Here is a 20715-nt window from a genome sequence, read left to right as displayed (position 1 = left end):
AGACCTGAAAGAGCAACTTTGGGGGCTGCAAACTGGAAAGGACAAGGTCGCAATTGACGAGTGTTTAAATGCCTCTGAAAGCTGCACACCTACTGTAGGGTGTGTTGTTTAGTGTCCACACAGAAATGCCACATTTGAAAACAGTTTGTATAAATGGGGCTTTTGGCAAGAGTTCCAGATTAGGCAGGAGGCTTGGAGAGAGATCATTAAAAAAATGAGAAATCATAGCCCACAGTAAATTAAATGAGTTTATTCATTGTGCAAATGCATAAAAGCCCTTTATGTTGAGAGCCAAGAAGAGTTTTGTTTAATGAGGGAATGTGGGTACATTTTAACTTTTGCTCCAAGGAGGGTGGGGCCCCGGAGAAGCCCAGGCTGGGCCGGCGAAGGGCTGGCGGTGGCTGTCCTCGGTGCTCCAGGCTGGGCACCCGCTCAGCCTCCCGTCCAGCCTGGCCCCATCACCCCCTGCCGCCCTCACCAGGCTGGACCGGTTTAGGGCATCTGTTACTCAGGCATCTGTGCAGTGGCTGTGTGTGGCTGGGGGACCTGGTTCCGTTTAGCAGATAAGAAACTGATGATTTGAAAACTCGAGTGTTCCATTCATCAGCGGGGCAAAACCCCCTCCCCACCCCCTGGTTTCCCAGGTTTGGGGTGCTGAGCCAAGAGGAGAGAAGACAACCTTTCTCCCCAGGCTTGCGTGTAGAGCCAGGAGTCAAAGCCACACCTATCTAACCAAATTCCAAGTGGGAGCACAGGGTACGTTTCCCAAGGACTGGCAAACTCCAAATTTGCAGGAGACCACGCCATCTGGGGGATCTGAATTCCTTCTCCCCGAGACCCAGCCACCTGGGTGCAGGCGACGGGCCTTCGGGCCTTGTCAAGGGGAAGAGGTGCACTCGGGACCGCCCCCACCCCAGGCTGCCTGTGGCAGTCCTCTGAGGGGCCGTCCCAACCAGCCGCCTGGGAGACCAGCAGCTCTCTGCTGGGAGAGCAGGGCCAGCCTGTGTGTAGCAACACGGCCCGCCCGGGGAGGGGCAGACCTGAGTGACTTTCTAATCAAGGGGTCTGCGCCGTCCCAGCTTCCTTGTCTTCATCAGACTGTCCCCCTGCCCCTGTCCACCCTTGGGCTTCTGCCACGTCTGTCCACCAGATTGTCCTCTCTGGCTGCCCCTTCCAAGGCCAGCTTTCCCCTGTGTTCTTGTCTCGACCCCCGAGCCAGCTCACAGGAGACATGCTGCAGGCCTGGAAAGCCACTCGCCACTGTGTCTGGGTGTCACAACCGCACACACAGGGTTTGCTCAGGAGTCCGCCAGCGGCGGCTTGGTGGCAGTGAGTGGGAACACAGGTGTTGAACGGCTCGTGCTGGCCCTGAGCCACCTTCTCCTCTGCCCCGGGTGTCCCCGGGCAGAGCCCTGCCGGTTCACAGAGCGCTTCTGTGTGTTCAGGAGAGCTCCCCCTTCCTTGAGTAAACACAGCCTCCCCGCCGGGCAGCACCGCTGGGAGAGCCGAGTACAGGCTGGCTTTTGGTCCCTGGGCACCTCAGGACTCTTGTCAGAGCACATCTGTCTGAAGCAGAGGACGGCTGGCTCTGGGGTCCCCGGGCACCCGCAGCCGGAGGGTGCCCGTGCAGCCACATTGTCACGGGTGCACCAGCTCTCGCATGTGGGAGCTCTCGGCAGCGTCGGACACATCAGACGAAGCTACAGCCGCCCCGCTCTGTCCCAGGCCTGTGCTGCAGCTGAACAAGGCTCGGTGCCCACGGCGCTGCCTGGCGCTTCCATGCTGCTGGGCGTGGCGGTGGCACATGCTCACGCCCAGGTGTCGCCAGGCCGGCCTGCCGTGGGCCCAGGAGCCCCCGCTGTGAAGCATGCAGATGCCTGGCTTTCTCCCGTCTCCTCCCGCCACATCCTGCAGGTCCTGTCCCTGCGCACCAGGTAGCCTGCCCGGCTGCCTGGACACCTGGGTCCTGTACGAAGCCAGGGCTGATGCTCATCTGCATGTCACCTTTGCGTCAGGAAAAGGTGGACCCTTTGAGCAAACACAGACCTGTTAGCTCCCAGAACCAGTGGAATCCTTGGGGAAAGAAAAGAGTGTCCCTCCCTGCAGGTGACTGCTAAGTCAAGTTCCCGGTTGTAGGTTGAAGCTTCCACTTGCCCCTCAACGCATAGTCCTTTGCAGTTCCCAGCCTGTCCATAGGGTGGCGGTACTGAGACCCTCGTGAGAACTGCTTCAGCTTCTGCCCCAGTTCCTGGCTGGCGGCTGATGGGGCACCCTCTCCAGGCACTCAATATGTCATGCAGCAGGCACTGTGGGGTCCCACGTCCCAGCCCATTACACAGGCTGGCTTCAGTGAACCCCCCCTGTGAGAGCAACGGCTCAGGCTAAGCCAGGGCTCCCTTAGGAGGAGCGCTGCCCAGGGGCCAGCTGATGTGAACACCCTGTCTCCGGTGCAAGGCTGGAGAGTCCCACCGCCTGGCCCTTTGGTGGCTGCGCTGCCCTAGACCCCCGTGCCACCCCCTCCTCTCATCACCCACTGTCTCTTCCGGTCTGTGGGCCACATGTCCTTAGCCACATCCGCAGAGCGGATCTTTTGCACTCCCAGAGCCTGATTGGGTTTCCCGGAGGCTCCAGCTCTTCCTCTGGAACACCTCTCAGTGCTAAGATGCTTTCTGCAGGGATTCACGTGGTCTCTTCCCACTGGATTTCCCTGTAGCCCCCAGAGTTCTGAGCAAGGTCTAACTGTTCCTCCCCCTGCCCACGCTGTGCACTGGCCACACCCCAGTCCGAGTGGAGGAGATGGGGTTGCTAAGAGCCCCTGCGGAGGCTCCTGTGGGCTGTGGCGGTCCAGGTGTGGAGGGAGCTCTGGGGTCTGGGCACTTGGGCAAGACTCCAGGGAGGAGGTGGGCTCTGACCAGGTCCTGCCAGGGCGAGCAGAACCCACCTGGAAGAGGAGGAGGGGGGAAGGCAGCCTGGGGCTAGATTGAGGTATCTCCCCCTCGTCTTCTGGTGACAGGTCAGTGTCTCAAAGGCTTCAGGAGAAGGGGACAGCAGTGCCCTTGGCCGTCGGGTCAGTGCCTCCCTGGGATGGGGCCTGGAGGGGTCTCCTTGCCTCTCTTGGAGGCCAGGGCTGGGTCCGCTGTCATGGGAAGCTGGTCCTGTGATGCTTAGTGAAGTATTTTGCTCCCCGTGGGTGCTCAGCAAACAGTACTGGCAGGGAGTTTGGGGCCCTGAATTTAACCATCAGGGCTAGTGAGTCATGTAATGACAATGGCCAGCATTTACTGAATGTTCACCACATACCAGGCACTGGTTCAGGAACTTCGCATGTCTAACCTCACTGAATCCTCAAATCAGCCCTATGAAGTAGGCGCTATTATTATGGCCATTTACAGAGGAGGAAAAGGAGGCACAGAGAGGTTAAGTAACCTTCCCAGAGTCATGCAGCTAGTAAGTGGTGGACCTAGGACGCCAGCCTAGGAGGTCATTGGCTCCAGAGGCAATGCCTCTGTCTGTCTGTTGGTCCCACTGTCTGTCTCTCCCTTTGTGTTCTGGGAACAAGGTGCCCAAGGGGCCTTGGACCCCACCTTGGCTCGGGAGGGGAGGGGCTGGTCCCTCAGATGGTAAGGGAAGGCTAGCTGTGTCCTGGGCCTCAGCAGCGCCCCTCAGCGGAGTGCCCCATCTAGGACACCCGACCATGGGGCTGCCCTGTCTCTGCCCAGTCCCGTCTTCATCCCCCTTTCCGGTCTCACACCTGCCGAGCCCAAACCTCATTCCCGGCCTTCCTGTGGGCGTCCCACCTGCACGCCCCCCCCCCCCGGGGGCCATTCCCTGACTTCCTGACGGCCTCCTAGCTGCCGGGCAGAATGATTTTCCTCCTGGGGACTATCTGCTACTCACGCGGCTATGACACATACAGCCCTAAGGGCAACCGCCTTCCAAGGCTTAGAGGAAGCAGAGTGCCTCCTACACGGTCTTGCCCTGAGGCAAAGAGAAACTGCTATCACCACCTACCCCCAAACTGCGGTCCGAAAGGGGGCTTTTTCAACCACTGGTGCTGGAGGAATAGGCATGCATACAGAAAAAAAATGCCGACTCCAACTTTACACCACACACGAGTCAACCCCACGTCTTGAAAATCTTTTAGGAGAAAATACAGAACATCTCGGTGACCGAGGTGGCGTTCAATGGTTTGTCTTCCTCTTGAGGACAGAGGCGTGTCACTCGCTGGATCAGCGGAGCAGCCGGAGCGGCCCAGGGGTCTACGGAAAGCCAGGTGGGTGGGGTTAAACCTCCGCGGAGGCGAAGATGGGCGTTTACCAAGGAAGGGGGGAGGGACCCGACCCGGCCTTTCTCCGCCTGGGAGCTGCACGTTGGGCCGCCAGGAGGCGCTGCTGGAGCACGGCTCTCTAGGAATAGGACAGGGATTTAGGATTTAGTACCAATTACTTAAAAGTGCAGCCCCCCCCCGCCCCCACCCCGGGGAATCAGGCAGTTTAGGAATAGTCGAGGTCCTTCATCCTCCAAAGGAACTTGATACAAAAGCCTCTTGAAATGGATTATAAATAAGTTCTGGCTACTTTCTGTTTTCTTCCTTGAGTGGATAGAAGTTTTTCTTGCCAGACATCTCTCTCTAACTCCCCCGCCCCCCCCACCCCCCCCACCCCAAAGTGCTTGACTCCGTTTTGCAACCTGGGGGATTTCTCCTTATCTCTCTGATAATGACAGACATTCACTTTAATGGGACTGCTAAGGAACTCTGTAAATGTTGCCCTTTGCCCTCAAAGCTTCCTGTATTTATTTTCTTTCCTTTTTCTTTCCTTTTTTTTTTTTTCCCGTGTCAGCCGGCTAATGTGCTGAGGTTGTACCTAGGTTCGTGGGAGGCACATACCACACAAGAGCGTGAACACCCAATCGTCACGCTCATGAACTACAAAAGGATCTATTTTATTTTTCTTAAATTCTCATCTGAGAATATTTTTTTTTCTCACTGCTTTTAGAGAGAGGGAAAGGGCACGGGGAGGAGAGAGAGAGAGAAATGATTTGTTGTTCCACTTACTCATGCACACTCACTGGTTGCTTCCTGGATGTGCCCTGACCGGGGATCAAATCTGCAACTTTGGCTTATCAGGACGATGTTCTAAGAAAAAAGGCTACACTGTGAGGACCAGGATGTTTTCTTATAGAGGCTGTATTACAGGTCACAGGTCACAGAGGGACTTCATAGGCCACCTGAGCCACTGTCTCATACCACACACACAGGGGTCAGGAGCCGGGGTCAGGGTGGCCCCCGGGGACCTGGACAGCAGGGTCTGCAGGGCCACAGTGGCGGTGGTCCTGGGAGGTGTCCTTGGCTCCTGCTGGCCACCCCCCTATGTGGTGCCCCAGCAGCTGCACAGGAGCCTGGCCCCTCACGGGACAGCTCTCCGTTTTCCCTCACCTGCCTGTGTGACCCGCATGCTCCCGTCCTGTTCTGGTCAGTATCGGTCAGTGCTGGGGACATCTAGCAGGGTGTTAGGGACTGCGCCTCCATACCTGTCTCTTTGTGGGAGCTGGTTCTGAATTTTAATCAACAGCTTTGACCATAAGCCTAATTGATTACTTTGCATTTGATTCTTATCACTCTTAGACACCTGAAATAGGAGCTGGGTCCTCCAAAGCACAGGAATGGAAACCCTGAGCCCCAGGCTCCCTGTCTGGGCTCTGGCCCCAGGAGTCGCTCTCCCCCTGCTGGTGTGGGCTGGGAGAGCCCTGGCATCAGGCATTCCCAGGTCCTGGAGGAGCTTGCAGGCTGGCGGGACTTCCCTGGACAGGCGCTGAGGGACATTCTGGCTGTGCGGGGCCGCCCATCTTTGGCTTTAAGGGGCAGTCTGAGCCTCCCTGAGGCCTCGGGAACTCTGACGCCCGGGAGGGGCGGGGGGCGGGGAAGTGGAGCGGTGCCTGGAGTGGGAAGGAAGCGAGAGGAGCCTTGTTGTTTGAGGTTCAGATTTGTCAGCTGTGTCTCCCACGTGCACTGTCCCCTCCCTCTGAGCCAGTAGAAGTCTGAATGTGGGCAGGAGTCGCGGAGCTGCTCGGGGCACCCAGGCGAGCCCGACCCGGAGGCCTTCTGCGTGCTGGCGCCCACCCTTCGTACCCCAAGCCCCGCGGCTCGGTGGCAGACAAACGCTACGCCGGGAGACCAAGGGGCCAAACGCTTCGCTACGGAGTCCGGGGTGAAGCCTCCCGGGAGCGCGAGCTGATTGGGTCCTTGGCGGGGGCGGGGCTTCGAGGGGTGTGGCCTACACTAGGCGCATGGCCGCCTCACTCAGGCCCTGGAAGACCTTAGAGCTCCGCTCCCGTGCCATGATCTGAAGCCAAAGAACGCTGACCATGGCAATGACTCTGGGTTACTGGGACATTCGCGGGGTGAGCGAGGGGTCCGCCCGGGCGCCCGGGAGGGATGAGGCCGGAGGGCGGGGAGAGGCAGAGCTGCCGGGGCTGGTTCGTCCCAAAGGAACTTACTCGGGGCTGGCCGAGCCAACCCTACTCCGGTCCATCTCCGGGGGGCGAGCGCGTGGGCGCCTGCGGGGTGGGGGTGTCTGTGTGTTGGGGGAGGGGTTCCCGTAGCAGAGCGAGTCGAGCGATCCGGCCCTGGAACCCTGACCGCGGTCCGGCCGTCCCTTGCAGCTGGCTCACGCCATCCGCCTGCTGCTGGAGTACACAGACTCCAGCTACCAGGAGAAGCGGTACACGATGGGGGACGGTGAGTGCATCCCTGTCGCGTTCTGACCTCAGCCCCACTCCTGCTGACTGGGTACCAAGCACCCGTGCCCAGGCCACCTGTGGCTCACCTCTGCCGCCTCCACTGCCTGAGGGTGGACTTGGGGCTTCCAGCCAGCACGGGAGAGGGGAAGGAAGGCTTGGCCCCTGTGTCAGTGACTGGTGGCTCCTCTTGGGCTCCTCTGCACTTCATGGAAGCCTTATCCTTGTGGGCGCCTGAGACTTTGGTGTTTCACCCCCACGTGGGTGAGAGAGTTGGTGTTCAGATTGCAGACTCAGCTTTGCAGGGCCCTGGCACCCAGGGAAGGGGTTGTCCTCAGGGGGCAGGTTCCTTCACTCCATCTTCTCCACCACAGCTCCTGACTTCGACAGAAGCCAGTGGCTGAATGAGAAGTTCAAGCTGGGCCTGGACTTCCCCAATGTAGGTGCAGGGGATGGGGCCGTGGGCGTGAGTGCGCTTGTCTCCACTCAGATCTCCTTTCCCAGCTTCCACACGGGGTTTGGCAATGCGGGGCCTCTGTGCAGCCTCTCAGCTCCCTGGTCCCCTTGCTGCTGTCCTGTGATGCCCTGGGGCCCAGCTTATCCTTTCATTTTATGATATACAGGGTCTGGCACAAATAACTCCCCTCTTCTTTATTTAAAAATCTTTTATTGCAAAAGTATAAGCATGTACTTCTGCATTATAACACTATCACACTCAAGCATACCATATGACATTTTAGGTGAATTGTTCAAATTAAACTTTAAATTATTGCAACCATATCATTGCCCTATCAATCACACTCAAGAAGGTCTTACATCTTCTGGACCCCGTATGTGCTTAGCACCTGCCACGGGCCAGACTCCGAGAAGCCCGACTTCATCCCTGCCCCAAACTTAGGGATGAGTTCCAAGGCAGCCTGTGGCCCACTGACCTGCTCCTGTTGCCCTTCCAGCTGCCCTACTTGATTGACGGGGCTCACAGGCTCACCCAGAGCAATGCCATCCTTCGCTACATCGCTCGCAAGCACAACCTCTGTGAGTGGGGTGGGGGCCGGGGGCCAGGGGACAAGTGGCCGAGCCCCGGGGCTGGCTGGGGTGGGTTGCTGAGGGAGAGCCTCTGTTGTGTGGCTGTAGGTGGGGAGACGGAGGAGGAGAAGATTCGCGTGGACATTTTGGAGAACGAGGCCATGGATACGTCCAATCAGTTGGCCAATGTCTGCTACAGCCCTGACTATGTGAGTCGTCTCTGGCTGAGCTCAGCTGTGCAGGCTTTGTTCAGAGCCTGTACACTTCTGTCTCCTCCACCCTGGCCCTGTTTGCCTGTGAACTTGCAGCTTCTGACGCTCCATGCTGGTCCCTATACTGTCAGCAGAAAGACCCACACAACCCCCACCTGCCTCAGATGAAATCTCTGACTCAGTTCTCATGAATATTATAGTAGAGTCCAGACACCCAAGGGTGCAAGTTCAGTTCCCAGCAGTGTGTTCAGCTCTGTATCCCAGCCTCCTCCCTCACACCACAGACATCAGCAGAGGTCCCAGTGGGACGCAGCGCAGGGGGCACCCCAGGGCCTCTGTGCCTCCCCTTCCTGCCTCCCAGCCTCTCAGATTCTCCCCATCTGTCCAGACAGTGCTCGAGTGTCCACGCTGAGTGTCCATGCCGTCACCCGGCAGCTGGGACTCCTCATTTCTTCCCCTGGGACGTTTTGGTTCTTTGTGTCTTTCATTCTGCCTGAGGCCTGGGCTCTGCTGGGCTCCCACAAGCTCCTGGGTCTGAGCTGAGGGAGCGTGTTTGATGTCAGGGACAGTGGGGTGTCTTCTGCTTCCCCACCGCCTCCCCCCCCCCCCGTGGGGGGCCACACCCAGTAGGTGTGTCATGAACACAGTGGGTTACATTATAACCTGGGCACCCACCCAGGTGTGGTTGGGGCACAAGGCTGCTCATCCCTGGCGCTGGGGCCGGGGCTGCAGGAACAGCCCTGGGAGGCCAGCGTCTGGCCCAGGGTCTGTGTCCCTGGATAGTGACAGCTGTTTTGTGCCTCAGGAGAAACTGAAGCCTGAGTACCTGAAGGTGCTGCCTGAGAAGATGAAGCTCTTCTCCCAGTTTCTGGGGAAGAGGGCCTGGTTTGCAGGGGACAAGGTAAGGGGAGTCTCTGGGAGGGGGAGCTGACATACTCGCAGGTTCAGAGATTGGCACCCGTTCCTTCTGTCCTGTCTGCAGCTCACCTACGTGGACTTCCTGGCGTACGACATCCTCGACCTGCACCGCATGTTCGAGCCCAAGTGCCTGGATGCGTTCCCAAACCTGAAGGACTTCATTACCCGAATAGAGGTGATTCCACTGGTCTCTCACTTTGTACCCCTCTCGTCTTCTGTCCCATTCCCCAAGCTTCCCTGGTCCTGGAGCGCACGTGAAGCCTAAGTAGCGCTCACTGAGGCCTGGCTGTGTGCCAGGATCCGTCCTCGGCATTGTGGGAGCACTGGGTTCAACTGACCTGCACCGCCTTCCTCTGGGTGGACGATGGATGGCCTCCTTCCCTTTTACAGATAATGAAATGAGGGTGAAAGACTAAGGCCTTTGCTCAAGGTCACAGCCCTGGCCCTGGGCTGTGCTGGGCTCGCAGTCAGAGTTAACAGCCTCTGTGGGCAGGCGTCAGTGGCTTCCCTTTCCTGGGCCAGAAAGCAGGGTGCAGGCCCTTCTGCAGCCTGGGGCACAGCTCAGGGCATGGGGGGAGGCAGAGGGTCCAGGTGTTTGCATGCAACAAAATTGGTGTTGAGGCGCAGGGGTACCAAAGACACACACAGTATTTACTCCGTGTGTCCAAACAGCTTTGCACAACAGGATAGTGCTGAGCAGTGCTGAGCACTCTGGCCAGTGCTGAGATTTCAGGGCGGCAGGGGGTATGGGGCCTGAGAGCACGTGCAAGCTCCCCTGCGGAAGCGTTTTATCTTGATGTCTTCAGTGGTGGGCACGTTCTTGCACTTCCTGCCTCTCTGTCCTTCTCTCTAATTACCCAAGCTAGTGTCCTGAGAGCGGGTGGTACATGGATTTCCAGGCGTATTCACTGATTGCCCTTCTCTCTGTGAGGCCCGATGTCAGGCATAGAGCTGCTGCAAAGGTGATCCAGCTCTGGAGCCCCCAACCAGGGTCTGTGAGCTCTGCTTCTGGCCCAGGGATGTGGGACCAGCTGGGAGGGCTCAGGGACAGCTGTGGGCTGCAGGCTGCTGCCTGCTGGGCCAGGCCTGGTTACAGGCTGTCCCAGGACCTTGGAGGCCCATGGAACGTGCTGGGCACCCTCTGTCTTGGGAAGAAGGAGCTCACACACCCCTGTGTGTCTCAGGCCTGGTTGGCTGCAGCAGCACAGGGGTGAGGTAGGTCTGGCCAGTGAGCGTGAGCTCAGACCCCAGGCCAGCCAGCTGGACTTTCTCCTTCATTGATGTGATTAGGGTTGGGCGGGAATTTCTTCCTCCTATCAACGCTTACTCCTGTTTTGCTGAGTCACTGGGGAGGGCTGGGTTCCCGTGCCAGCTGCACAGGCACAGTCTGAGCCCCTTTGTTCCCCCTGCGGGCCCTCCTTGGGCAGCCCCTGGGAGGCCCGGAGCCTCCCTCTGCAGAAGGAGACTGTTTGTGCAGGCTGGGAGGGTCCAGGCCGCCTGTGTGGGAGGCAGGAGGGCGCTGCCACAGGAGGAGCCAGAGTCAGAGAGAGCCAGGCTGCCTCCAGCCCTCCCAGAGCCTGGCAGTGGGGCCGGAGGAAGGTGCTGCCTGCAGGCCTGTGCGCCTGGGTTTCCGTGCGATACACGGTGATGGCAGCACTTCCCTTGTGGGGAGGTGTGTGCAGTTGTGACCATGCGTCACGATCTCTAGTGGGTATAGCGCACCTGGTGTGGCGCAGACCCTGGTGTGTGGTGACCCTCACTAAGGAGTCACATGAGTTAGGGGAACCTGGGAGTCAGCTCGGGAGAGCTGCGGACCCCAGGAAGGCTGCCCTCTGCCCCAGTGCCCGGCCCCAGGTGGAGGTCCTGGCCAGACCCTGACCTGGCAGTGCCTGCCTTGGGGCTGGGGGAGCCCAGGGTGGGCAGAGCAGCAGCCTCTGATGTCCGGCCTTCCTCCCCTCCCTCAGGGCCTGAAGAAGATCTCTGCCTACATGAAGTCCAGCCGCTTCCTGCCAACCCCTGTGTACACAAAGCCTGCCACGTGGGGCAACAAGTAGGGCCTGTGAGTGCAGGAGACGGGAGCGAGGGGCACAGGGGGCCTGGGGAACGGCGGGTCCTTCCTGAACCCACGGACACAGCTGTTCTCTTCTGTTCTTTCTGCCACCCAAACTCCGGTCCTGTGGGGCGCCTTTCCCTTCCCAGTCGAAGTTCTCCTGGGATCTCAGGCCTTCCCTCACCCTTTGCTCAGTGAAGTCTCCCCCCGCCCCCAGCATTGGTCCTATGGCACTAAATCAAGACAGACAGATGTTTCTGTCAGTGATTGCATTCGATATGGGAGCCCACCCGGACCCCTGGCCTGAGGAGCTCAGCCCTGATCTCCCTGCACCACCCTGAAGTCCAGTATCACCAGGGTGCAGGCCCTGCCCCTAGCCCGGTCCGTCCCAGCCCTGCCTGGTCCCCGAGAAGCCCAGTCCCAGTGCTGTGCCTCGGTCTCCCCCCACCACCTGATTTCTCTAGTGGGTCCTGTTGATCCAAGGGTCTCAGAGGTGATGCTGGCAGGGGTGGTTCCTTCCAGATCCTGGGTGGGAGGAAGGTATATTGAGACCTCTAGTTTCTATTTCTGACACCTGTGGAGCAGGAGCTCTCGTGGGGCTCTCTGTAGAAGGGAGGCCTCTTTCCGGACCTGCCTGTCTCAGTCACTCACCCTCACTCTCGGGGGCTCACCGGGCAGGGCTTTGTGTCTTAGTGCGTGGGGCCCAGGGCCCTTGAGGGTCCGCAGTGGGGGGGCCAGGGGTCTTCTCCCTTCTGCATGGTCTGCTTCATCACAGCTGGGAGGTCCCCGGGATTCCATGTGTGTGCTCCTGTCAGAGGTCGTCACAGCGCCCTCTGCAGGCTGCTGCCAGCTGCTCTAGGACTTGGATGTGGGCTTACTCCCTGGTGGTCACAGGCGCCCTGAGAGGCATTCCTTCAGTCCTTGCAGCTCTGCAAACCGTCTGTCCCGGTGTGCAGCGAACTGGTGGTCTGGTCGGGTGTGGAGCTCCACAACGCAGACCTTCAGACCGCCGATGGAGCTGCTCAGCCTCTGGGATCCCGCCCTGCTGACAGGAAAGGTGATGCAAGTGCGACATGAGTCACTTAATAAAGTTTTATTTTTCAAAATGTACAGCTGGTGGTCCCTGTTGCTCTGCATCTTCCCCAGCTGCTGGGGCGTCCCTGGCCGTGGGGTCTCTGGTGTGAGGTGCTGGAGCTCTGTGCCTGCAAACCGGCTTCCCAAGCCCTCCACTGCGGGCCTCCTGCAGGGCTGCCCTGGCCAAGGCAGCGCGGCTCTCCAGTGGCTCGGGGACAGCTGCTGGGGTAGCAGCTGGGAGCTCCTTACAGAGGGAGCAGGTGTTGTTTTCAGACAGGTCTAGGTGACTGAGCTTGTCCCCGACTCTGCCTGTGGACCGCTGCTTTGTGGCCTTGCCCCGGATGTGTTCACCGGGTCTCTGTCTTTCCTGGCCGACCCTCCCGCACCTTTCTTCTTCATGGCGTCCTTGGGAGCCATAGGGAGACTCGAGGAGCGCCTGCCGCCCGAGCAGATGTCGGACCAAAAGCTTGAGTCACATTGTTATAAACATAAGTAGCTTTTAGGCTCTTCTTGCCATTCTGAGCTCGCCAGGTCCTGGGTGGCGAGCTACAGGATGTCCTCCGTGTCACCCCCTTCTGTAAATATCTAAGCCTAGGTTTCCTCCACTGTCACCACAGTCACCCTCCCCACATTGGCAATACAGGGTTTGGAAGTGATTTTGTTTCTTTTTATTATATTTTATTTGATTTTATTACTCTTCTTATTTTTGTAGACAGAGGAAAGGGAGGGAGAAAGAGAGGGACTCATGAATGTGTGGTTGCTTCTTGCTCGCCCTCTACTGAGGACCTGGCCCCCAACCCATGCCTGTGTCCTGGCTGGGAAGAGAACTGACAGTGCTTTGGTTTGCAGGCCACACTCGGCCCACTGAGCCACACCAGCCAGGGCTGGAAGTAATTGTACATGATGCTGCAAACTGTGCTGCTGGAGAGGGGGTTTCCTGCAGCACAGGGCTCCCCCGTTGGTGCCGCTGGGAGGAGCTCCTGATTTTGTAGTCTGGAGTTTGGGCAGGCTCAGCTGGAGACAATATTGCAAAGCATCCAAGGCCTCTTATCCAGAAAAGACTCTCACCCAAAATGCCACCCCGTGAACAAAGGCCCCAGCCTTGAACAGATGATTCCCGAGAGATAACATCCAATGGCCACGAAGCATATGAAACTGTGCTGAATGACCTCATGTAGCAGAGAAGTCAGAGGCGCAGTTGAACCCTATTGCGTATCCACACAGGCTAAAGGTGAGAGGATGGACGACTGGTCCTGACTGGTGTCGCTCATGTGGTTGAGCATCAGCCCATGAAGCAAAGGTTCGATTCTCAGTCTGGACACACGTGAGGGTTGGAGCCTGGTCCCTGGTTCAGGTGCAGGTGAGAGGCGGCCAGTTGATGTTTCTGTCCCTCTCTCTCTCCTTCCCTCCCCCTCTCTCTAAAACACAAATAAAAAATAATCTTTAAAAAAATGCAAGGCTTGACAATGGTTGAACTCATGAAGTCACTGGAGGTGCCATTCACTGACTGCCGGGGCACAAGCACGTGGACACCAGCAGTGCCAGCTGGGATGGAAGGAGCATGGAGCCTCTGCCCTGGGATCCTGCTCCGAGTTCAAGTTCAACAGGGATGAGTGCCTGTGTGTTCCAGGGGTGCTCACAGTACCCTCGCAGCTTTATCTGAAGTAGCCGATGATTGGCAATAATGCAAATGTTTCTCAGTGGAAGTAGGGACAGATCGACTTGGTTTATCACCCCGAGTCCATTGTCCCTTGATGGAGTCCCACGTGACCGTGAGCACACAATACTCTAATGGAATAAATGCCCCACTGTGAACCCAGCAACTGGGACGACTCTCACTTGCGCAGTCTTGGCAAAAGGATGCAGATGTAAAAATACATGCTTCCCAGCTGTATGTGCCTGAAAGTGAACACGCCAGACGAATCCAAGGTGACGGAGGTCAGCTGAGTGGGGCCCTTGTGTGTGCAGGGTTGCTCGTTGGCGGGACCTTGAGATGGGTGGGAGTGTCCTCTGTTCTACTCTGGGGGGGTTACCCAGAAGAACATCCTATGTCAAAAGCCACAGAGTGGCTCGTGAGTGCATTACGACCCGATCCCATGTACATAGGAACTGACGTGTAGGTTTCATTACTGACGTGTTCTGTGGGGTCTGAGACTCTGCAGGGCAGAGGCAGGCTCCCGGGCCTGGCCTGACCCAGGGCCCAGGGGTGGGAGGGGCCTGCGGTCTGACAGGCAGAAGCGCACCACTCCTGGACCCTGGAGGACCAGGCTGCCTGGCCACCCACCCCCTTTCTCGGCCCATGTCTCATTGTCTCATCCCAGATCCTCTGCCTGGTGCCCACAGCAGCCGACCCAGGGCGGGACTGACTCCAGGTGGCCCCTGTGGACAACCCTCTGTGCCAGCAAGAGGGTCTGCAGACCACCCTGGCGGTGGTCCTGGGAGGTGTCCTTGGCTCCTGCTGGCCCCCCACTCTGTGCTGTCCTGGCAGCTGCACAGGAGCCTGGTCCCTCAGGAGACAGCTCTCCCTCTCCTCTCACCTGCCTGTGTGACCCGCATGCTCCCGTCCTGTTCTGGTCAGTATCGGTCAGTGCTGGGGACATCTAGCAGGGTGTTAGGGACTGCGCCTCCATACCTGTCTCTCTGTGGGAGCTGGTTCTGAATTTTAATCAACAACTTTGACCATAAGCCTAACTGATTACTTTGCATTTGATTCTTATCACTCTTAGACACAGGACTTAGGAGCGGGGTCCTCCAAAGCACAGGAATTGAAACCATCAGCCCCAGGCTCCCTGTTTCGTCTCTGGCCCCAGGAGTCGCTCTCCCCCTGCTGGTGAGGGCTGGGAGAGCCCTGGCTTCGGGCATTCCCAGATCCTGGGAGAGCTTGCAGGCTGGCGGGACTCCCATGGACAGGCGCTGAGGGACACTCTGGCTGTGAAGGGCCCGCCCATCTTTGGCTTTAAGGGGAACTCTGCCCTCCAGGGGGCGGTGCCCAGAGGGGAGGGAGGCCAGAGGAGCCTTGTTGTTCAGATTTCTCAGCTGCGTCTCCCCTGTGCACTTTCCCTCCCTCTGGGCCGGCGGACGTCGGAACCAGGTGGGCTTTGCTGGGAGCCGCATAGCGCCGCGGGCACCCAGAGGAGCCTGGCCCTTCCCACCTTGGGCGTCCTGGGGCCCAGACTGCGTCCCCCAATATCCGGGGCCGCGCTCGGGACAGATACTGTTGCCCCTGGCTCCCGCCCGGGAGTCGCGGGGTAGTCACGGGTCTCCGGGGTGGGGTGTGGGCGGACTTAGGGGCGGGGACTAGGGGCGGAAAATAAAGGCTGTGTGCCCCTCCGTGCTTCAGGGACAGACACCAGTTTCCAAGCTCTGCCTGGAAGAAGCCCGACCACTCCCAGCGCGATAACCAGCACCATGGCCATGACTCTGGGTTACTGGGACATCCGCGGGGTGAGCGAGGGGCCCGTGGGGCGCGGGGGTGAGATCTGGCGGGATCCAGTGGAGAGGCGCAGGAGGCCTGCAGGTTCCCCCTGAGGGGTCTGACCCAGGGCTGGCCAGGGCGAGCCCACCCTGTCCCAGAACATATCAGTGGGCGACCTCGTGGGCGCCTGCTGGGTGGGGGATCTGTGTGTTGGAGCAGGGATTCCCGCATTGGAGCGGGTCCCGAGGTCCCTCCCTGGAACCCTGACCGCGGTCCGGCCTTGCCTTGCAGCTGGCTCACGCCATCCGCCTGCTGCTGGAGTACACAGACTCCAGCTACGAGGAGAAGAGGTACCCGATGGGGGACGGTGAGTGCATCCCTGTTGAGCTCGGACTTCGGCCCCACTCCTGCTGACTGGGTACAAGCACCCATGCCCGGGCCACCTGTGGCTCACCTCTGCCGCCTCCACTGCCTGAGAGTGGACTTGGGGCAGCCCAGGAGAGGGGACAGCTGGGCCCCTGTGTCAGTGACTGGGGGCTCCCCTTGTGCCGCTCCTCAGATCTTTTTGGAAGCCTTGTTCCTGTGGGCGCCTGAGACCTTAGCCTTGTTTCCCCGACGTGGGTGAGAGAGTTGGTGTTCAGACTGCAGACTCAGCTTTGCAGGGCCCGGCGCCCAGGGAAGGAAGGGGTCGTCCTCAGGGGGCAGGTTCCTTCACTCCATCTTCTCCACCACAGCTCCCGACTTCGACAGAAGCCAGTGGCTGAATGAGAAGTTCAAGCTGGGCCTGGACTTCCCCAATGTAGGTGCAGGGGTTGGGGCCGTGGGCGTGAGTGCGCTTGTCTCCCCACTCAGATCTCCTTTCCCAGCTTCCACACGGGGTTTGGCAATGCGGGGCCTCTGTGCAGCCTCTCAGCTCCCTTGGTCCCCTCACTGCTGTACTGTGATGCCCTGGGGCTCAGCTCATCCTCTGTGATACATCGGCGTAGTGCCTGCCCTGGGCTGCACAAGGTGGGCCAGGCCCATCGGTGCCCCCACAGGCAGGGAGGGGGCTCAGGGCAGCCCTTGGCCTCCTGACCTGCCCCTGTCTCCCCTCCAGCTGCCCTACTTGATTGACGGGGCTCACAAGGTCACCCAGAGCAATGCCATCCTTCGCTACATCGCTCGCAAGCACAACCTCTGTGAGTGGGGCTGCGTCCCAGTGCTGGGGTCCAGGGGGTCATGGCCCTGAGCTGGCTGGGGTGGGATGCAGAGGGAGAGCCTCTGTTGTGTGGCTGTAGGTGGGGAGACGGAAGAGGAGAAGATTCGCATGGACATTTTGGAGAACGAGATCATGGACATCCGAATGCACCAAGGCAGGATATGCTACAGTCCTGACTTTGTGAGTGACCGCTTGCAGGGCTGGGTGGGTGGGTTTGAGAGGGGACTGCACTGGTGATCGTTCTGTGCTGGCCCTGTTTGCCTGTGAACTTGGAGCTTCTGATGCCTCATGCTGGTCCCTATACTGTCAGCAGAGAGACCCACACATGACCCCCACCTGCCTCAGATGAAATCTCTGACTCAGTTCTCATGAATAGTAGAGTCCAGACACCCTAGGGTGCAAGTTCAGTTCCCAGCAGTGTGTTCAGCTCCGTATCCCAGCCCCCTCCCCCGCACCACAGACATCAGCAGAGGTTCCAGTGGGACACAGATTGGGGGGCCCCCCAGGGCCTCTGTGCCTCCTGCTCCTCCCTCCCAGCCCCTCAGGCTCTCCCCATCTGTCCAGACAGTGCTCACGAGTCCACGCTGAGTGTCCACGCTGAGTGTCCATGCTGTCACCCGGCAGCTGGGACTCCTCATTTCTTCCCCTGGGACGTTTTGGTTCTTTGTGTCTTTCATTCTGCCTGAGGCCTGGGCTCTGCTGGGCTCCCACAAGCTCCTGGGTCTGAGCTGAGGGAACGTGTATAGAGATGTCAGGGACAGTGGGGTGCCCTCTGCTTCCCCACCACCTCCCCCTGGTGGGTGGCCACACCCAGTAGGTGTGTCATGAACACAGTGGGTTACATTATAACCTGGGCACCCACCCAGGTGTGGTTGGGGCACAAGGCTGCTCATCCCTGGCGGCTGGGGCCGGGGCTGCAGGAACAGCCCTGGGAGGCCAGCGTCTGGCCCAGGGTCTGTGTCCGTGGGTGGTGACAGCTGTTTTGTGCCTCAGGAGAAACTGAAGCCTGAGTACCTGAAGGTGCTGCCTGAGAAGGTGAAGCTCTTCTCCCAGTTTCTGGGGAAGAGGGCCTGGTGGGCCGGGGACAAGGTAAGGGGAGTCTCTGGGAGGGGCAGCTGACATACTCGCAGGTTCAGAGATTGGCACCTGATCCTTCTGTCCTGTCTGCAGCTCACCTACGTGGACTTCCTGGCGTACGACATGCTGGATGTCCTGCGCAGGTTCGAGCCCAAGTGCCTGGATGCGTTCCCAAACCTGAAGGACTTCCTGGTTCGCTTTGAGGTGATTCCACTGGTCTCTGACTTTGTACCCCTCTGGTCTTCTGTCCCATTCCCCGAAGCTTCCCTGGTCCTGGAGCGCACGTGAAGCCTAAGTAGCGCTCACTGAGGCCTGGCTGTGTGCCAGGATCCGTCCTCGGCATTGTGGGAGCACTGGGTTCAACTGACCTGCACCGCCTTCCTCTGGGTGGACGATGCATGGCCTCCCTTTTCTTCCCCATTGGTCGAGTCACTGATCTGCTCTTCTCTGTGTGAGGCCTGGTGTCAGGCACAGAACGTGTGCAAAGGGCACCCAGCCCTGGAGCCCCCCTCGTGGGTCTCGGTGCAGCTGGAGGGGTACAGGAGTCCCCTGCTGTGCAGTCCTGGGGTCCCACTGGGGCACTGGAGGTGCGCAGCCTGGTCCTCCCCTCCCAGCTCGTCACCCATCACCCTCGGTCACCCATCACCCTCCATCACCCATCACCCTCCGTCACCTCCCAGAGGATCAGCTGAGCCTGCTTTGTCACAGAGGAGGGAGGTCCAGGTGGTGTTAGGCCCATGGGGATTCCAGCTTAGTCTGTGCTGTTTCCCCCCCTCCCATCAAGAGACCTGCTTAGTCAGCTGGTTCTGGGAGCTCTGGTTCTGGTCCAGGGTGATGAGCCTTGCATATGAAGCAAGAGCTGGGATGTGGGACCAGCTGGGAGGGCTCAGGGACAGCTGTGGGCTGCAGGCTGCTGCCTGCTGGGCCAGGCCTGGTTACAGGCTGTCCCAGGACCTTGGAGGCCCTGTGGAAGGTGCCGGGCACCCTCTGTCTTGGGAAGAAGGAGCTCACACACCCCCTGTGTGTCTCAGGCCTGGTTGGCTGCAGCAGCAGGGGGGTGAGGTAGGTCTGGCCAGTGAGGGTGAGCTCAGGCCCCAGGCCAGCCAGCTGGACTTTCTCCTTCATTGATGTGATTAGGGTTGGGCGGGAATTTCTTGCTCCTATCAGCATTCACCCCTGTTTTGCTGAGTCACTGCGAGGTTTGGCTTCCCGTGCCAACTGCACAGGCACAGTCTGAGCCCCTTTGTTCCCCCTCTGGGCCCTCCTTGGGCAGGCCCTGGGAGGCCCGGAGCCTCCCTCTGCAGAAGGAGACTGTTTGTGCAGGCTGGGAGGGTCCAGGCCGCCTGTGTGGGAGGCAGGAGGGTGGTGCCGCAGCAGGAGCCATAGTCAGAGAGAGCCAGGCTGCCTCCAGTCCTCCCAGAGCCTGGCAGTGGGGCCGGAGGAAGGTGCTGCCTGTAGGCCTGTGCGCCTGGGTTTCCGTGCGATACACGGTGATGGCAGCACTTCCCTTGTGGGGAGGTGTGTGCAGTTGTGACCATGCGTCACGATCTCTAGTGGGTATAGCGCACCTGGTGTGGCGCAGACCCTGGTGTGTGGTGACCCTCACTAAGGAGTCACATGAGTTAGGGGAACCTGGGAGTCAGCTCGGGAGAGCTGCGGACCCCAGGAAAGCTGCCCTCTGCCCCAGTGCCCGACCCCAGGTGGAGGTCCTGGAAGGACCCTGACCTGGCAGTGCCTGCCTTGGGGCTGGGGGAGCCCAGGGTGAGCGGAGAAGCAGCCCCTGATGTCCGGCCTTCCTCCCCTCCCTCAGGGCCTGAAGAAGATCTCTGCCTACATGAAGTCCAGCCGCTTCCTGCCGACCCCTCTGTACTCCAAGTTGGCCGCGTGGGGCAACAAGTAGGGCCTGTGAGTGCAGGAGACGGGAGCGAGGGGCACACCTGGAGATTTCTGCCACTTAGAACCGTCTGCTCTGCTCCCTTTTCTCCTTGCAACCTCCTTGCCTCACCCCTTCCCTCTCCAGCAGCCTCAGTGGCCCCTTACTTGCCTGTTAACACCCCTCTCATCCAGGCTTTCTCGCTCCAGCACCCCCTTTTTCAGGGAATTTCCAGGCCTCCCACATTAATCCTCTTGCTTTGAAGCCAGTAAGACCGACCACCCCTCATTCGTTGCTCTGCTTTGAAGAGCCCCCGAGGACCCTTGGCTTGTAGATCTCCGCTGATCTCCCTGCACCACCCTGAAGTCCAGTATGGCCAGGGTGCAGGCCCTGCCCCCAGCGCTGTCCCTCCCAGCCCTGCCTGGTCCCCGAGAAGCCCAGTCCCAGTGCTGTGCCTCGGTCTGCCCCCACCACCTGATTTCTCCAGTGGGCCCTGCTGATCCAAGGGTCTCAGTGGTGATGCTGGCAGGGGTGGTTCCTTCCAGATCCTGGGTGGGAGGAAGGTGCATTGAGACCTCTAGTTTCTATTTCTGACACCTGTGGTACAGGAGCTCTCGTGGGGCTCTCTGTAGAAGGGAGACCTCTTTCCGGACCTGCCTGTCTCAGTCACTCACCCTCACTCTCGGGGGCTCACCGGGCAGGGCTTTGTGTCTTAGTGCATGGGGCCCAGGGGCCTTGAGGGTCCGCAGTGGGGGGGCCAGGGGTCTTCTCCCTTCTGCATGGTCTGCTTCATCACAGCTGGGAGGTCCCCGGGATTCCATGTGTGTGCTCCTGTCAGAGGTCGTCACAGCGCCCTCTGCAGGCTGCTGCCAGCTGCTCTAGGACTTGGATGTGGGCTTGCTCCCTGGTGGTCACAGGCACCCTAAGAGGCATTCCTTCAGTCCTTGCAGCTCTGCGAACCGTCTGTCCCGGTGTGCAGTGAACTGGTTGTCTGATCGGGTGTGGAGCTCCACAACGCAGACCTTCAGACCGCCGATGGAGCTGCTCAGCCTCTGGGATCCCGCCCTGCTGGCGGGAAAGGTGATGCAAGTGCGACATGAGTCACTTAATAAAGTTTTATTTTTCAAAATGTAC

General features: G+C 59.4%; 2 protein-coding genes and 1 non-coding gene across 6 annotated transcripts; 2 read left to right on the top strand and 1 right to left on the bottom strand.

The window, feature by feature from the left end:
• Positions 1–4835: 4835 nt before the first annotated feature.
• On the bottom strand, positions 4836–4939 carry LOC123804901. The gene has a single exon (XR_006783251.1). It is a non-coding gene; the product is annotated as a small nucleolar RNA U13 (small nucleolar RNA).
• A 1130-nt stretch (positions 4940–6069) lies between these two features.
• Positions 6070–20714, top strand: LOC123804657 (glutathione S-transferase Mu 1). 3 transcript variants are annotated; one of them, XM_045817037.1, is made up of 9 exons: positions 6070–6402; positions 6664–6739; positions 7113–7177; positions 7692–7773; positions 7873–7973; positions 8782–8877; positions 8959–9069; positions 10859–10953; positions 11839–12054. In XM_045817037.1, the coding sequence occupies exons 1-8, from the start codon at positions 6367–6369 to the stop codon at positions 10946–10948; spliced, it is 657 nt and encodes a 218-aa protein (XP_045672993.1). In that variant the 5' UTR covers positions 6070–6366; the 3' UTR covers positions 10949–10953; positions 11839–12054. The 3 variants fall into 3 exon arrangements, with proteins under 3 accessions (XP_045672993.1, XP_045672992.1, XP_045672991.1); XM_045817036.1 differs by lacking the exon at positions 11839–12054 and adding an exon at positions 20523–20714 and having other exon boundaries at positions 6072–6402; XM_045817035.1 differs by having other exon boundaries at positions 6080–6402; positions 11863–12054.
• On the top strand, positions 14972–20714 carry LOC123804655 (glutathione S-transferase Mu 1-like). Of its 2 annotated transcripts, none has more exons than XM_045817033.1 (10): positions 14972–15109; positions 15359–15462; positions 15725–15800; positions 16168–16232; positions 16530–16611; positions 16711–16811; positions 17625–17720; positions 17802–17912; positions 19519–19613; positions 20523–20714. In XM_045817033.1, the coding sequence occupies exons 2-9, from the start codon at positions 15427–15429 to the stop codon at positions 19606–19608; spliced, it is 657 nt and encodes a 218-aa protein (XP_045672989.1). In that variant the 5' UTR covers positions 14972–15109; positions 15359–15426; the 3' UTR covers positions 19609–19613; positions 20523–20714. The 2 variants fall into 2 exon arrangements, with proteins under 2 accessions (XP_045672989.1, XP_045672988.1); XM_045817032.1 differs by having other exon boundaries at positions 15046–15109; positions 15365–15462.
• Position 20715: the final 1 nt, after the last annotated feature.

The sequence above is a fragment of the Phyllostomus hastatus genome, unplaced genomic scaffold (assembly GCF_019186645.2).
Source record: "Phyllostomus hastatus isolate PE091 unplaced genomic scaffold, TTU_PhHast_1.1 phas_scaffold_216, whole genome shotgun sequence".
Lineage (NCBI taxonomy): Eukaryota > Metazoa > Chordata > Mammalia > Chiroptera > Phyllostomidae > Phyllostomus > Phyllostomus hastatus.
The sequence above is the reverse complement of the archived record's forward strand: the minus strand, read 5'-3'. Positions and strand labels throughout refer to the sequence as shown.